The sequence below is a fragment of the Egretta garzetta genome, unplaced genomic scaffold, assembly GCF_000687185.1.
Source record: "Egretta garzetta isolate BGI_Z169 unplaced genomic scaffold, ASM68718v1 scaffold604, whole genome shotgun sequence".
Classification (NCBI taxonomy): domain Eukaryota; kingdom Metazoa; phylum Chordata; class Aves; order Pelecaniformes; family Ardeidae; genus Egretta; species Egretta garzetta.
Genome location: NW_009259366.1, coordinates 59,815 through 75,669, shown reverse-complemented (window position 1 = coordinate 75,669; position 15,855 = coordinate 59,815). Strand labels below are relative to the sequence as shown.

The following is a 15,855-nucleotide window of genomic DNA, read 5'->3' as shown; positions in this document are numbered from 1 at the left end:
CCAGAAGCGGTTCTGCCCTCCAGAGCGGCGGGCTGTTGGGAGCTATGCGGTCCGGGGAGCTTTTTAGGTTTTAGCAAAGCTCTCAATAAGGAAGGGAATGCCATGTACTAACCAGGTTTTGTTCTTTCAGATTTTGCCTGTGGCTCACACGAAAATACATCCCGATCAGGTATCGTGTGCCGTTTCTTCTCTTGTTTCTCGCGTCCCTGCCAGCGCGCGTAACAGCCTAATATAGCACCCACACTTCAAGTTCCCAGCTTTCAAAAAGCCTAAACCACTAAGTAACATGAAAGCCAACAAAAATTTCCCCTGGGGGGAGGAGCTGTTGAACTTGGGGCAAAAAACCTGAATAGTGAAGATCTGTGTAATCTGCAGAAGTTGTGCTACAAAGCCTGAATGAGCTATGTGTTGTAGGCCATAGATTTTGTCCAGTTACTCTTGTATGAAAAATGAATTGCACCTCTGACCAAAATACCTTTCAGAAGGCATCTGCCCTTTTCGGTAATACATCATCACTTAGAGAAGCCACTTATATAGTGCAAGCTGAATCCTGGTTTTAAAATCAGATTAATAATAAATGTAGTCAGAATAAGCAAAGGTGGAAAAAGAAGACTACAGAAAGTAAACTAATTCTGAAATAAACAGGAATGTTAGGACACATAAATTAATGATTTGAGAAAGTTCACAGGGTTGGTTTTTTTTTAATTGAGATTTATTTTTCTGTTCTTAAAAACAGATGCAAATATTTTCCCTCATTTAATTTAGGAAACTGGTATGATCCATTACATGGCAAATATGCCACATTATTCTATTTAAGCCATTGTGGCAGTACCTGCAAAATTTGCTGTGGTTAAGCCCTTCCCTTCCTCATTGTTAACAAACATCACATGAAAACATGTGTGATGCTCCTACTCCAGAAGTCAGTGCTCGTAAAATAAAAGAGGCGTTTTGTGGCCAGCCCTCCTTTGGAATGCATTATCACAGTAACGGTGATGGGAGTGCATAAATGAATGAACAGAGGATGGGGAAGCCCTTTTACGGATTGAAGAAATGTGTTGGTATATTCCATGCCACTAACTACACATTTCAGTGTACTTACAAGTGTCTAGTAATCCGCATGGTAGTAAAAAGATGGTTGGTATACCATGGTATACCTTGGTATTCTTGGCAGGCATTTTCAAAAAATCTGTGTGACTGCATGTCCTTCCTCATTTGCAGATATTGCTAATAATTTCACAATGTAACATTTAACTTCCTTTTCTCTGTCTCTGGGTATCACTTTCTGTTTCAGAAACTAGGTGAAAGTGTTCAGCAACTTCTTCTAGCGAAAATTGCAGTCTACTTGATGACCTTCTTAATAGTCACAGTGGCATGGGCAGCTCATGTAAGGTAGGAACACAGTGTTTAACTCGAAAGTTAAAGATAAAACTTTTGTTTAAAAGGACAGGAGGTAACCTTGTGCCTGATACATTCCTGGCTTGCTGACGTATTTCTGAATTGTCTTTTGTCGGATAATACAAAAAATTAGTTGTAAAGAAATGTTACCCTAAGCAGTGAATAACTGTATTCTTACACCACTGACACAGTGATACAAAGAACAACCATTATATGTCTTTTAAATTAGAGTTACTCTTAATTTTACTTCATATTCCACGTGGAATTAAACTTCTGATTATGCTGAAAAAGTATGACTGTGTAACTTGAGTGCTACACAAACAGAGGAACTGATACAGTACAGCTGGCCTAAAACTTGTCTGTCTCAGTCCTCAGCAGTGCTTCTCACAAAATCAATTGTAATGTTGCAGATGCTGCATTTTACAGAGTTGTGGACACTGCCACCTGCCCCATGTCTTGGTAGTTAAAAAGAAATTGACATGCAGGAATCATAGGGCAATTGGCAGTTTTGTTTGAATTTTGGAATTTACAAATGCATTCTCATAGAGGTGTGCAACCTGCAGTTCCATACTCAAAGCTGATACCTCACATCAGTGGTTTTATCGCATTGCCTTGCTTTGCTTGCAGAAGTAAATGCTGAGGCATGGTCTTTCAATAGTTTAGGGCTTTGTGGAGGGTGATTGGTTCTTTTGGTTCTAAGTGACGCTTCTGTGGATCAGGAATTTCATTAACAAGGTGTGGGGCAGTTTGGAAGAAAAGTTTATTTTCTTTACGTAATAACTATGCTGTATCTTGAGGAGAAATTATTTTAAGCCTTAAAATGCTGAAAATATGCTAGCCCCCATAGCACAAACTTGCCTCTGTTCTCCCAAGTAAAACTTGGAGATCAGAATAATAGCTCTTCACAATGGCATGTGAGACAAAGAAAAATCTGAGCCTCGGGACGAACTCTGAATATCTGGTTCTGCTCTGGAAGATCTGCATAGTGCTACTGCAAGGCTCAGATCCTTACACAGTGTTGCTTCGTCTCAGAAGCTAAAAGTCAGTGTGGTGCCTGTACTTTCATTTTGGCATCAGAGGACCAAATGGACTTGTCCGTGTTCTTGTGTGAGCAGTAGACAGTGCCTGCTTGTGAAAGTCTACTTTTGTTCATGCTTGAGAAGCATTTGCTTGAACAGTGAGTACAGGCTGTGAGTCTTCAGTTAGCTCTGGGCCTTGCTTGTGTTTAAGTAAATAGGTGATTAATTGACAGTTAGTGATAATTGTCCTGTGGCTCCCAAGCCTTGTGCAGCTCACTAGCAGTTTGCTGACTGTCCCAGGGTGTCAGGTGGCAAAAGATAGAGCTGTTCTGGAACAAAACAAATCACTGGCCTGCCCTGTGACTTGGCTGTATTTCATCCTACAGTCGAGTGGCAAGTCCTCTGGAGAATCATTGTCAACTCCTGCTTCCAAATCACCCCCATATCTTCCATTTTCCAAGGAATGATAGCCATTTGTAGCTCACTGCCTTGTTAGGTTTCTGGTGTGTGACTCGATGGGTCAGAACTGACGTCTGGATTGCTTCCTCACAGACAAATTGGCTCTTAACAATGGTGAAATTTACTTCCAAGTAAATACATAATTTCAGGTGTAGAGGAATGATAAGAGTAGGGAAGAAAAAAAAAAAAAAGCCAGTTTGCTACATCATATGCCACTTGTCCTTCATATAGAGATGAGGTTGTTAATAACTGCTCCATGATTGAACTTGACTGTTCATATCTTGCTTTTCAGATTTTTCTAACAAATTACTTCCATGTTTGAGCTAGTGAATTTTGGTAGCACCTGGAGTACTTGTATAAATTCTGGAGCAAAGGAAGTCAGGTTCCCCTATAATATCATAAGTGTACAATTTGTATACAGTGTTGTAAAACAAACTTTGGGAGCTGGCTTGTTCATGATATCTTGCTTTGCCTTGACAGGTTGTTTCAGGTGATAGAGCTTATAGATGATGTCCTCGCTCTTCTAAATCTGGTAAGTTTTGTCAGACACGCAGGATGTTTAACTAACAAGTACAGGTCACTTTTTCTTATCTACATATCCAAAAGTTTCTAATTTGAATAGCACAACACTGCCAGATTTCTAAGTCAGGAAGGTACAAAGAGCTTTAATTCCTCCTTGCCAAAGTGGGTGATTGATAACTGACTTGCTTTTAACTTGCACGTGTTTTACTATAAGCCAAAAGAAGCTCTGCAACAAGTTAGTCTGAAGTTCAACTGAAGGAACTGAAGAGGCACCTATGGCAAAAGCTTTTGACTCCCTTCACCTGTGTCCAGCTGAAGCATCTCTCCTCCAGGCTGTATTGGGTTTGTGTAGCAAGGTCTTGGTAATGGGGGTCTACAGGGGTGGCTTCTGTGAGAAGCTGCTAGGAGTTTTCCCTGTGTCCACCGCTGGCCAAGGCCAAGCTAATCAGTAACAGTGGTAGCACTTCTGTGAGAACATATTTAAGAAGAAAAAAAAAACCAACCAGCTGCAGCTCAGTAGCTGGGGAGAGAAGAGAAGCGAGAGGATGTGAGAGAAAACAGCCCTGCAGACACCAAGTCCAGCGAAGAAGAAGGGGGAGGAGGTGCTCCAGGCGCCAGAGCAGAGATTTCCCTGCAGCCTGTGGTGAAGACCATGGTGAGGCAGGCTGTCCCCCTGCAGCCCATGGAGGTCCACGGTGGAGCAGATCTCCACCTGTAGCCTGTGGAGGACCCCCACGCTGGAGCAGGTGGATGCCTGAAGGAAGGAGTCTGTGACTCTATGGGAAGCCTGCGCCAGATCAGGTTCCTGGCAAGACTTTGTGGACCTGTGGGGGGAGGAGCCCAGGCTGAAGCAGGTTTGCTGGCAGGGATGGTGATCCCACGGGGGACCCATGCTGGAGCAGTCTGCTCCTGAGGGACTGCACCCCGTGGGAGGGATGGACCCATGCTGGAGCAGTTTGTGAAGAACTGCAGCCTGTGGAAGGGACACACGCTGGAGAAGTTTGTGGAGGACTGTATCCTGTGAGAGGGACCCCACGCTGGCGCAGGGGAAGAGTCCTCTCCTTAGGAAGAAGAAGCGGCAGAGACAATGTGTGATGAACTGGCCCCAACCCCCATTCCTGTGCCTCTGCGCTGCTGAGGGGAAGTAGGTAGAGAAACTGGGAGTGAAGTTGAGCCCAAGAAGAAGGGAGGGGTGGGGGGAAGGGGTTTTAAGATTCAGCAGTTTTTATCCTCTCCTTCTTCGATTTTGATTGATAATACCTTATCTTGACCCACAAGCCCTTTGATCTCCTCTGTCCGATTAAAAGAGGGGAGTGATGGAACGGCTTTGGTGGGCCCCTGGCGTCCAGCCAGGGTCAAACCACCACACAGGCTTAAGAAAATCAAATGCTATGTCTTTTGTGGCAAAAAATCTTAGTGGTAGGTTCAAATTACAGTTACATTTTTAGTCATTTCTCTGTTTGAGTTGCTCAGAAATTCATTCTGAAGCTTATTTGAAACAGAGGGTTATATGCTTTTTCAAAAACTAGCACTGAAAGACCAATCTCTGAATCAGTTTTGAGCTTTACACTTGCCTAAATCTTATCTCTCAAAAAGTCTTCATTTATTTGACTATGTTTTTTAATGAATCACCCTATAATATTTTGGTTATGAATAGTTGTAATGGGATGCTGCAATGGTGAACATATTCTTGCTTTCATCTAGAGCTTTGTATTTTACTGTATTGTTTATATAATTTACTGTATTATTGTTTATTATTGTTTACTGTTCTCTGACAGTGTGAAACACAGTTAATTTAATTTTGTTAATAAAAATACTGAGTTTAAACTCCATGACATAACACTACAGGAAAGGCGTGTAATTCTTACTTAATGTAGCTTTCAAAGCAATGCATTTCTTTGCGCTTGAGGTTTTTTTTTTTTTTTTATTCGGCTTTTTAATATATGAAATATTTGTGATCATAGATTAACAGTGTTTACAAATCAGGAACACCTCTTATGAGGTGTGGTGCTTTTGGCATTGCTACTTTAGAAAGGAGTCTATTAAGAACCATAGCAAAACATTTACCCATGGTAACAAAACCAGTGTTTTCTAAAATAAGCTTGTACAGTTTGGAGAGCAAACGTGGAAGATGTGTACAGAACTAGCCATTTGTTGCCGTCAGAGCTCAGCAACTTCAGAAATGTGGGTTTTTTCGTAATGCAGCATGAGCATTTGATCTGTTTGTGTTGCATTCTCTAGACAAATCTTTAATGAGGGAACTGCTTGCTTTATATTTTACCTAGTGTTTCAGTACACTTTTTTTCTTTTTTAGGCTTGTATGATGATCATAACTTTCTTGCCGTACACAGTAAGTACTTTTCTAAAATTTGACATATGTTTAAATTGTATGGTTTTTTTCTTTAATTATTTGGAAAGACTTTACCAAAGTATTCAGAAACCCAGGAAAGTGTTGTTACAGTGTAAATCCTGAATCCCTTGTAATAGTTAAGCCTTACTTCTTTAAAATTCATGAGGATGTGTTATAACCTTCAATTACTGCATGTTACAGACCTAGCAGAAAACGGGTATTCTTGAAGCAAAATTATAATCATGGAAAATTATAGTTTCCCATGCTTTCTTTTAAAAAAGCGGCTGTATTGAAAAATGTCAGAGTTGCCTGATGAAAATTTTGCATCTTGTAAGGGAAGTAAAGCTTTGTTTCAAACTCCTCTTCAGATGACAGAACATTTTCCTTTTAATCTAGACAGAGTTTTTGCTATTACTTTTGACTTATTCAGCAAGGTTGATTCTGGCAGCCAATCATTCATTTTTTAAATCTGCAGATTTAATGTTCTGCCCAATTTCTGGACATGTGACCTTTAGACCTAGCAAGAGTATTTGCAACTGAACACCATACTAGCAGAACAAAACAGTTGCTTAAAATGTATCTTGACTTTTATTGTGTGTATTTGTATGACAGGCACCTGTTTTTCTGTGGAGGAATCCGTGATATATATTAGTCTGCAAAGAATAAGGCTGTGGTCAGTAAAACAGTCTTTATGAGCAAGAGCACATATTTTACTTTGCCTTGAACCTGAAATAATTTTTGGAAAGTTGTCAATGTTAGCCTAATACTATTCCCTGCTTTCCCCTCCCGCCCCAATGAAGCTGCAGAAATTAATACAACAGGGATCCATGGAGATAGAGAAATTAAAAGATTCAAAAAGGTATCCTAATGTCAAGAATTTTCACAGCTATGAACATCTTGTCCACCAAAACCGGTTAAACTTTATGCTCAACTATAAGCCAGTCTGTAGTTAATATGGAGACACAGTGTCAGAGAGGTTAAGGTTTTGCAGTATCACCATGAGAGCAAAGCCATCTCTCCAGATGCCTTTGGTTGGGATGTCTGCATGTGTTTGTGGCTAGAAATTGCATTTAGTAGAATTATGTTGAAATGCAAAGTATTATTTAGGTTTTTGAGTTTCAGTAATGAATGAAGAGTGCTTCTGTTTCTCTACTGTGTTTCCTACGTTGTTTCTTAATTAAGTATTTGATCTACATGCATTTTTTTCTAGTTTTCCTTAATGGCCTCCTTTCCAGAGGTACCTTTTGGCATTTTCCTGTTCAGTGTCTGTGCTGTTGTCATTGGCCTTATACAGGTATTGGAGCTATCCATTTACATTTTCACTTTTAAATAGACTTTCTTGGGTAGAACTAAAATTATGTTTCTTCAATGTGGGTATAAATTGCTAAATATCTTTTTTGTTTGTATAGCATTCTTTTTCAATGTTGTGCCTGCTATGATAATATAGTATCTGTACATAGGATGAAAGTTTGCATTGCCACTGTCTTGTGAAGCTGATTTATGCAACTAGATCAGCTGATCTCAAAGTCCACAGAATAGTAATTCCTTTCCCGCTCTTTAAAAATGGTTTGGGGAAATAGCAGTTGACTTTTTCTGCTGAGGTTTATACTGAGCCATGCAGCGATGGCTGAGTGAACATGGGCTTTCAGCCTCAGTCCAATGGCACTGGTTTTCTCCTGGTGCAGTGCCTTGTTGCTTTCTGTTCCTTATTGTGGAGGTCTTCATTCCTCTTCATATAAGATGGTCATGACAAGCTCTGCAGAAACAACTAAAATCTTGATATGCAAGTGTATTGTGAAATCTCAGCGTATCTTAGACAAGTCCTCCATATGGGAGTGAAGAATAAGGTTGGAAGCATTTTGGAATTGTTGATTTATAGCTTTGCAGTTTTATATTTTAAATGCTGCATACACTTGTGTGTAATAACTTCAGTAATGCTCTTCTCCTTGCAGGCTGTGATAGTAGCATATGGATTCTATCACCCACACTTACTGAATCAACAGATACAGGTGTCTGAGAATCAGAATTTCTATAAACATCATATCTTAAAGATTATCCTAAGAGGACCAATTTTATGCTTTTTAGCAGCCATCTTTTCTTTTTTCTTTATTCCTTTGGTAAGTTCTCCCAGTTCACTGAAAACTTTGATGCAGCAGTTTATATTAGTTGTATTTAGGAGTGTGTATTGAAATAATGATGTTTGTGTTAAATACGCAGACTCTCTCAGTTGCCAGTTCTGTGGTGGTGTAATCGTGGCTGCTATTTTGCATTGAAGGTGTTCAGTTCACAGATACCAATCCGTAATTTGATCCACAAGTTCAAATAGTTTTGAAAGAATATTCTGCTACAATATTTGCTTTACTTGGTCCGCCTAATTTTTTTTTAATGCTTCTCTTAATTAGAAGCAGATCTTCTAAACTGTAACTCAACATCTTGCTGATCGTAGGTAGGTGAGATAATGTGGAAGGTTACATGAAGTAAACATTGCATTGCACAAACTGAAGACAAGTGAATATAATGGCTGTGCTAACTCGGTGTGTAAGAGCAAATAAAATAAGCAGACTAGTTAGTCAACCTGCATCTCAGAACAAATGGTTTTGGCTAAGGCCTGATTTTACACAGCCATTTTCTCTACCATCTTTATTAAATGGCAGTGAGTTGCTCCTACTTATTTATAGCTTTTATCTGTCCCAGAAACCCTGCTTGTAACTGAAGTCTAGTTTTTGGATGTATCCTGAGCTTCCTTTCCTCTGTCTTTGTTCTTTAGGAAAAGGTAGATTTAACTGAATTTTGAGAAAGATACCATGGGAATTAGCAGTGTTTAAATAATCCCCAAATTTGGGAGGAATCAGATTGCTGTTGATAAAAGGGACAGTTATGAGTCCAGAAACGTGGAAAGGCCAGATTCTAACTGAAATGTGTTTTCCTCTTACACCCTTACTTTTCCCTTCTCCCTCTCCTTGTTCACTAGTGAATTTTCTTTTAATATTAATAACAGTGAAATTAGTCTCCAAGTTGTTTCATGCTTAGGCCTGTGCAAAGCCTGTGAACCACTTATGACCCACTGAGGGACACAAGTAGTAGAACCATAGAATATTGCAAGGTGGAAGGGACCCATAATGATCACGTGGAATAGTTCTCCAACTTCCAAATAAGTCATTGCTGCATTTTTGTTAGCAGAATTATTTCCCTTCTTGCTTTAGCTTCCTTGGTTACAGGTACTATATTAGCTATCAAAAAGCAGTTATTAGGTTGCACATACAATATTCAGGAGGTTGCATGTGCATTTCAGGTGAGCCTTTTCCATGTCATAAAGTCAAGATTTGTTTTTCTTAATGTGATTATACCTAAAGATTGAGAGTAATAGTTTCATGTTAAATTTGGAAGGTAATTTATATTTTGATAACTAAATTTAAACTGTGTTCATTTTCCTCTCCATAGTCTTATGTACTTCTTGGTCTCGTAATCGTTTTTCCGCATCTCACTCGATTCATTACATGGTGTAAAACCAAGATTGTTGGTGAGTAACAATATTCATAGGAGTATGTTCAGATATGATATTAGGTTATCAACATGTCCAAACAGCCTGTAATGAAGTAATTTTAGTTCTACTTCCATTTTCGGCCTTGAACATAGTGATTTGGGGGTTTATTGCTGTGCTTCCAAACAGTTTCTCCCTCACTCCCTGCTTTCCCTTAATTTGTGACTAGTTTTGTGTAAGGCACAACTCACTCAAAGATAATTTCTGAGTGCAAAACCTCTCTGGTTTGTCCTGAATGTGCACGTGCATGCACACACACACAAGTACATGAATGATGGCTGTTGGCCATCTATCCCTTTTTCCTCCTAAAAAGAGAGCGTGGGGATTGAAGAATATAGGAAGGAAGTTTTATGCTTGTATCACTTTCTTCTCAGCAATACTGTATGGCTCCACATTTTCAAACTGGCAAGCAGAGCCACCTATAAATCAAACTTTTTCAGGGTAATTAACTGTTTAGGGTGTTACGTCTCATTAACTGCTGTGGTTTAAAGGTGTGCCTTCACACATGGCTTAAGTCAGCCTAAATCCATGCTTCCTTCCCTCATGCTCCTTCCTTATGTTCTTTCTGCCCCCTTATGTCAGCACTAACAATTGCACAACCACACCAACAGCCAGAGCTACTCTTAAACTCTGCTGAGAAGGAGGTTGCCTGTGCCAAAATAAAGAAGAAGGTGGCATCGTGCAACCTGCTCAGCCAAAAGGTGGAGTGTCCCTCTTTGAGAGCAACATAAACTGACCACAAAAACACTGAACATATCATATCTTTGGAATTGGTACTCCTGAGGTGAGTCAGAAGAATAACATGTTTGTGTCTCTGCTGCTGCTGTTCAGCCCAGTATAAGTCCATTTGTGTACACTGCAAATGGGAACATACTTTTGAATCCCCCCATCTGGCAGCAATAATAGACAGGGAGGCAGAAATGCTCTGAAACGGCTAAAGCCAGACTCTTCGAGCCAGAGAATAAACACATACACATGTTGCCTGTGCCTACCGCATTGGGGGCACTGCAGCTGGCAGTCAGGTCATGTCTGAGTTCGGCTCAGATGGCTGACATAAATTACTGCTTTATTGACTGAGTTGTGATTACACTTGCTTTTCATTCGGTTCCCCTCCCGTTACTTCCTCAGGAAGCTGTAAGGTTTTTCTTCATCCAATCTATACTCCTGAACTGGTACAGCTTGGCTAGCTGGGCAGCTCAGTGTCCAGTGTCAGGAATGTGTTTGACATCTGTAGAAGCTCCAGAGCCCCACCTTTTGACCAAAGACTGGATTTATTTTAAAGCAGGCCAGTTGATGTCCCAGTGCAGCCCCCGTGATCCAGTGAGTTTTTTCTCCCATGCAGTGTAAGTCCTCCATACTGTCTTAGAGGACCTACAACTATTAGGGCTTCCCTGACAGGCACAGCATCTGATTTGTTTAGCTCAAATGTTTTGTTCAATTACAGCTCTGAGTCATTATTCACTTGGTGGAAATGGTCTGCCATACACTTTAAAGGACAGGGCTTTTTTGTCCCTGAAGCACTTGTTGTCCTGAAAGCAACATGAACTTCAGGGAGAGGCACAGCTGCCGAAAAAAAGTGGAGTGACTGACCTGTGTGGATGAACGGCACCCTTCTTTCTACAGAAAGATTTTGGCAGGTGGGGAGAAAGAAAGGGAGGTCACAGTAGGTTATGTAACTACCTGGGTTTATACTGCCTGATTTTGTCTTTCATTAGTAAACATCTGGATTTGTTTCCAGGTCAGAGAGATGCAGAGGAGGAACACCATAGCTTAGAAACCTTCACTTTTTACCTCAGTGAGCCTCTGAGTAAGGAACGGGTAGAAGCATTCAGTGATGGAGTCTATGCTATTGTCGCAACCCTGCTCATTTTGGATATATGGTAAGGCTTTGTGTTGCCTCTTACGCTTTCTGTTATTAAATGTATCATTAACTTTTGTCTATATGTAATATTTGAGGAAATACAATTAACCAAAGTTTAGAAGTCTTTGACTTCTAAAACCTGCAGTGGTTACTTCAAGTATGATTTTCTGGAAAGATACAGGACACAAACACAACATATTTCTAGTGCCTGCATTTCAGCAGTAGTGATCATCAGTCTATTTAGTGTATGTTGGGGTAGGGAGTCTTAAAGAACAAAGCTTCTTTTTTACTTAAGTCATGTTTTCAGATAAAAGGCTTTTATCAACAAAGCTGTTTATTCACTGTGGCAACTTTATTACATTAACCTAAGGGAATGCCAACTTACTTTCAGATTCCCTTTCAGATGTAATTTATTCGCAGAGCTGTTATTTGAAATGCTGGTTTTAATTTACAAATTAGAGAAGTACAGAGTGGATGCTTGTTGTTCCCTACTTGCTCAGAGTAAAGCAACATAGTTCAGTGTTGCTCCAGGTGCAAAGTAATTTTTTTTTCTCCACAGTGAAGACAACGTCCCTGATCCCAGGGAAGTTGAGGAGAAGTTCCATGGCAGCCTTCTTGAAGCTTTAAGTGAATATGGGCCAAACTACCTTGCCTACTTTGGCTCATTTGTGACAATTGGTCTCCTGTGGTTTGTCCATCACTCACTTTTCCTTTATGTAACAAAAGCTACACGATTAATGGGACTGTTTAACATACTTTCACTGGCTTTCATTGGTGGGCTTCCACTAGCTTACCAGCTTACCAGTGAATTTGCAGAGAAGTCTCACAATGAAATAGAAGCCATCCAGGTCAGCTGTGTTATCACTTTCTTTGCCAGCATATTTCAGTTTGCAATATGGACTACAGCCCTCCTCCATGAAAGGGAAACATTGCATCCTTTTGCTAGGTACGGTGGCAAGGAGCATGCCTTCATGTTTGCCAAGCTGGCTCTCTACCCTTGTGTAAGCCTTGGGGCCTTCTTTCTGACATGCTTGTTAAGTGAATTTAGCACAGCAATTTTCCATCTTATGCAGATTGTAATTCCATTTGCTTTTCTTGCCTTGCGGATTTTTGTTAGAATTTCTTTAACTGTCATAAAGTTTGTGATGTCTCTCTCCAGACGGAAGGTTATATTGTTAGAAGAAGAGGAGGCATGTTTGTCTCCTACTGAAACACTGTCCTAAGTTTCCGTGCAGTGCATGTGAACTTACAAGATGAACTTCAGTTCTTCTAATGTTATCTTCATGTGTGGATTATATTGATCTAAACCAAAGCCTGCATTGTCCGTAACTGGGGCATATTTAAGTTTTAGCTGGTCATGCTTGAGACCCTTTCATCACAACATGTTACTGAAAAAATTGGGTAAATAGGGGATACAAAGAAAAGCATGTTCCCCTTCCTTTAGAGTTACCCTTTTGGAAAATATGCTGCTTGACATGTAACTGCAGTGATGATTGATTAAGAAGTGCACAAACAGATGCCCAGCAAAATGCCCTTTTGTGTGGCAGTCGTTATTGCAGCCAAACACAGGTATAGAAGCTGGTTGTGCTGCTGGAAGACAGGGAGTGAGGCTTGGAAGACAGGGAGACCTCTGGATTTCTGGATGGTGCATCATGGTAGAGCATTTGTGCATACAAGTTGCTGGTCTTCTCAACACTTTTTTTTTTTTTTTATAATGATTACAATGTCTCTTCTGCATAGTCACAAACTTGTGATAGCATTTTGAAAACTACTTGTATTTGAGTGGCTCTGAGCATGAGTTTGGATGGGAGTTGCAATTGTTACCCATGTGCAATCTCTCAGGCTACCTGAACGTTAAGTTCTTCAGGCCTTTTATAAAGGACGTATTTAACATATACAGGTCCTTTTAAAAAAGGATGTATTTAACAAATGAGGATTCATGTGGCTATATATGTGAGGTTTGAACTAGCTTTGGTATCTCCCAGGGAAGAGATTCAAAGAGCTGGGGGACTAGAAGAGAGTTTGTTTTCAGTTCTGGAACAGCTGCTCATCTGATATGAAAGGTTTGGATTTCTCAGGCTTTTTGCATCTTGAAAGGGACATCCTTCTGTTACTCTGAAGGCATGATACTGTATTCAGAGAGACCTTCCTGCCACGTGTAAGAGTTCCCCATCAGATAAGGGAGTTGAGTTTTTCCCTAAGCAGAAGCTAACCAAGGGATCCCACAGATCTCTTTTGAGTCTCAGCAAGACAGCAAGAAACTAACCCTCTAGAAGTTCCAGTCCATGGCATGTTGAATTTTTTTACGCTTACGTGCAATTTGATAAGGAGTGGGCAAAGTCATCTAGCCTCTGGCTGCCCTGGAAGCCTTTACATTTCTTTTTGGCAGAGCCATTAGTTTGTATCTTGAACTGTCTTAGTGCCTGATAACTGTAATGCCATATTTAAAGGCATTTAAGGGATTTTGTTGTTCCTCTTAAAAAGAATTCAAGAATACTGTGGCAAATGCCTGGAGTAATTGTTAGTGAAAACAAATGCAGATAGCTCGTTTCAGTTGAGATTAGTCTTGAATGCACTTGTGCTTTTGGTTTGAAGCACTTCAGTACCAATAGGTTATTGTTAGTATTACCTACTTCCTGTGAGAGAGTATGTTCAGATATTCAAGGGTTTTTATACCTGGTTGAGGTTAAATGACTTGTAGTAGGATTCTGCATTGTCTTGTGTACCGCAGGGTCTTTCTTAATAAAAGCACTTTTGGTTCTACATGTTTTTGTTTCTAATGTGCAGTGGGCACATAATCAGTGAATATGTGTATTTGTAATAAATTTAAATTGGTGAAAAAACAAAGCTTCTAGCCCTTTATTTCTGCTCTGCAGGTGAAAGGTAAATCTGATGTCCACTATTAAAATTATGCTGGACATTTTTTTTTCCCCTTCAAAATCATCAAGATCCCTTCTAACTTCAACCATTCTGTGATTTTGAGTGAAACACCCAAAAGCTTTTAATGTGATGTAAAGAAATGTTGATTCTACTTTTGTTGGTACCTGAAGAAGATGGGATCTGAAACTAAATCTGACAAAGGAGTTTCATTCCAGTGTTTACAGGAATGCTTTTAATAGCAGTGAATTGCTATGTATAAATAGCCAATACAGTTCCTTGTAGTAAGTAATGCATTTTTCCTTTTTTTTTTTTTAACCCACTTGCAAATAAGTAATTTCTTTTGCAGAAAGAACAATTTTATTTTTTTTTTTTTGCTTCTAGTCAAGATACCATTATTGAAACCAAATTTCATAGTGTCTCGGAACCCAAACTTGAGGGCAAACTTGACCTGAGGTTTTGTATAAACAGTTGGCTTATGATCATTCCAATAGAATGATCATAATGTTTTGGGTTGGAAGGGACCCCTAGAGGTCATCTAGTCCAACCCCCCTGCAGTGAGCAGGGACACCGCTAACTAGATCAGGTTGCTCAGAGCCCTGTCCAACCTGGCCTTGAATGTTTCCAGAGATGGGGCCTCCACTGCCTCTCTGGGCAACCCGTTCCAGTGTTTCACCACCATCATGGTAAAGAATTTCTTCCTTACATCCAGTCTAAACCTACCCTGTTTTAGTTTAAAACCATTACCCCTTGTCCTGTCAAAGCTGGCCCTACTAAAAATATTTCCCCCATCTTCCCTATAGGCCTCCTTTACTGAAAGGCCACAGTCAAGTCTCCCCACAGCCTTCTCTTCTCCAGGCTGAACAAACAGAATTCTCTCAGCCTGTCCTCATAGGAGAGGTGCTCCAGCCCTCGGAATAGCTTTGGTTAAGTTCTGGAGAAACAAACTGCCTTTCAGAGCGAGCTATTAATCTGAATTGTGTGATTCTCACATAGAAAAAACATTCCCAAACCTAACTGTAACTAGAAGTTCTTTACAGAATTACTAATGACCACAGGTTTTTGTCTCTAACAAAATGAAAGTGAAACACAATGATTATAATAATCACAGAATGGATGAGGTGTTTGGAGCAAAAGTGGTATCCACCCAGCAGCAGCCTCTCATTTGTAACGCTCCTGAAGCGTCTCTCCAGAGTTCTTGCTACTGAAATTAAAAAAAAAAAAAAAAAAGAGATTTAAAAAAAAAGTGGTAGGTTACATTCATTCCATTCATGAAAGCACTTTCAGGTCTTACTGACACAGGACCTACACCACTCATTAAAAAAATGTCATGATACTACAAATGAACGGAATGCTGAGACTCTTCCAGCAGGCATCCAGGAGAGGAAAACATTTCAGACCTCTTTTAGTGCAAGAATTTCAACTACCGGTGGCTTGATTAGCAGAAAACAGCAGAGACAACTAGCTTTCAGGGAGTTTAATAACCATAGAATCATAGAATCGTTTAGGTTGAAAAAGACCTTTACGATCATCAGGTCCATTAACCTAACCCTGCCACCCCACCACTAAACCCTGTCCCTAAGCACCTCGTCTGCCCGGCTTTTAAATCCCTCCAGGGACGGGGACTCGATCCCTTCCCTGGGCAGCCCCTTCCGGAGCCTGACAGCCCTTTCCGTGAGAAAATTTCTCCTGCTGTCCAACCTAAACCCACCCTGGCGCAACCTGAGGCCACCGCTTGTCACCTGGGCGAAGAGGCCGACGGGCGCCTCGCTGCAGCCCCTCCTGTCAGGCAGGTGTGGCGGGCGGCGAGGTCGCACACCCTCACCCTTCC

The 15,855-nt window shown here is 40.4% G+C and overlaps 1 protein-coding gene across 1 annotated transcript; it reads left to right on the top strand.

Annotated features, from left to right (window-relative positions):
- Positions 1-135: 135 nt before the first annotated feature.
- TMEM175 (transmembrane protein 175) lies at positions 136-13,942 on the top strand. Its single transcript, XM_009636825.2, has 9 exons — positions 136-169; positions 1,292-1,389; positions 3,354-3,405; positions 5,710-5,745; positions 6,956-7,039; positions 7,698-7,862; positions 9,187-9,265; positions 11,025-11,166; positions 11,707-13,942. The coding sequence occupies exons 2-9, from the start codon at positions 1,346-1,348 to the stop codon at positions 12,368-12,370; spliced, it is 1,266 nt and encodes a 421-aa protein (XP_009635120.1). The 5' UTR covers positions 136-169; positions 1,292-1,345; the 3' UTR covers positions 12,371-13,942.
- The last annotated feature ends 1,913 nt before the right edge of the window (positions 13,943-15,855 follow it).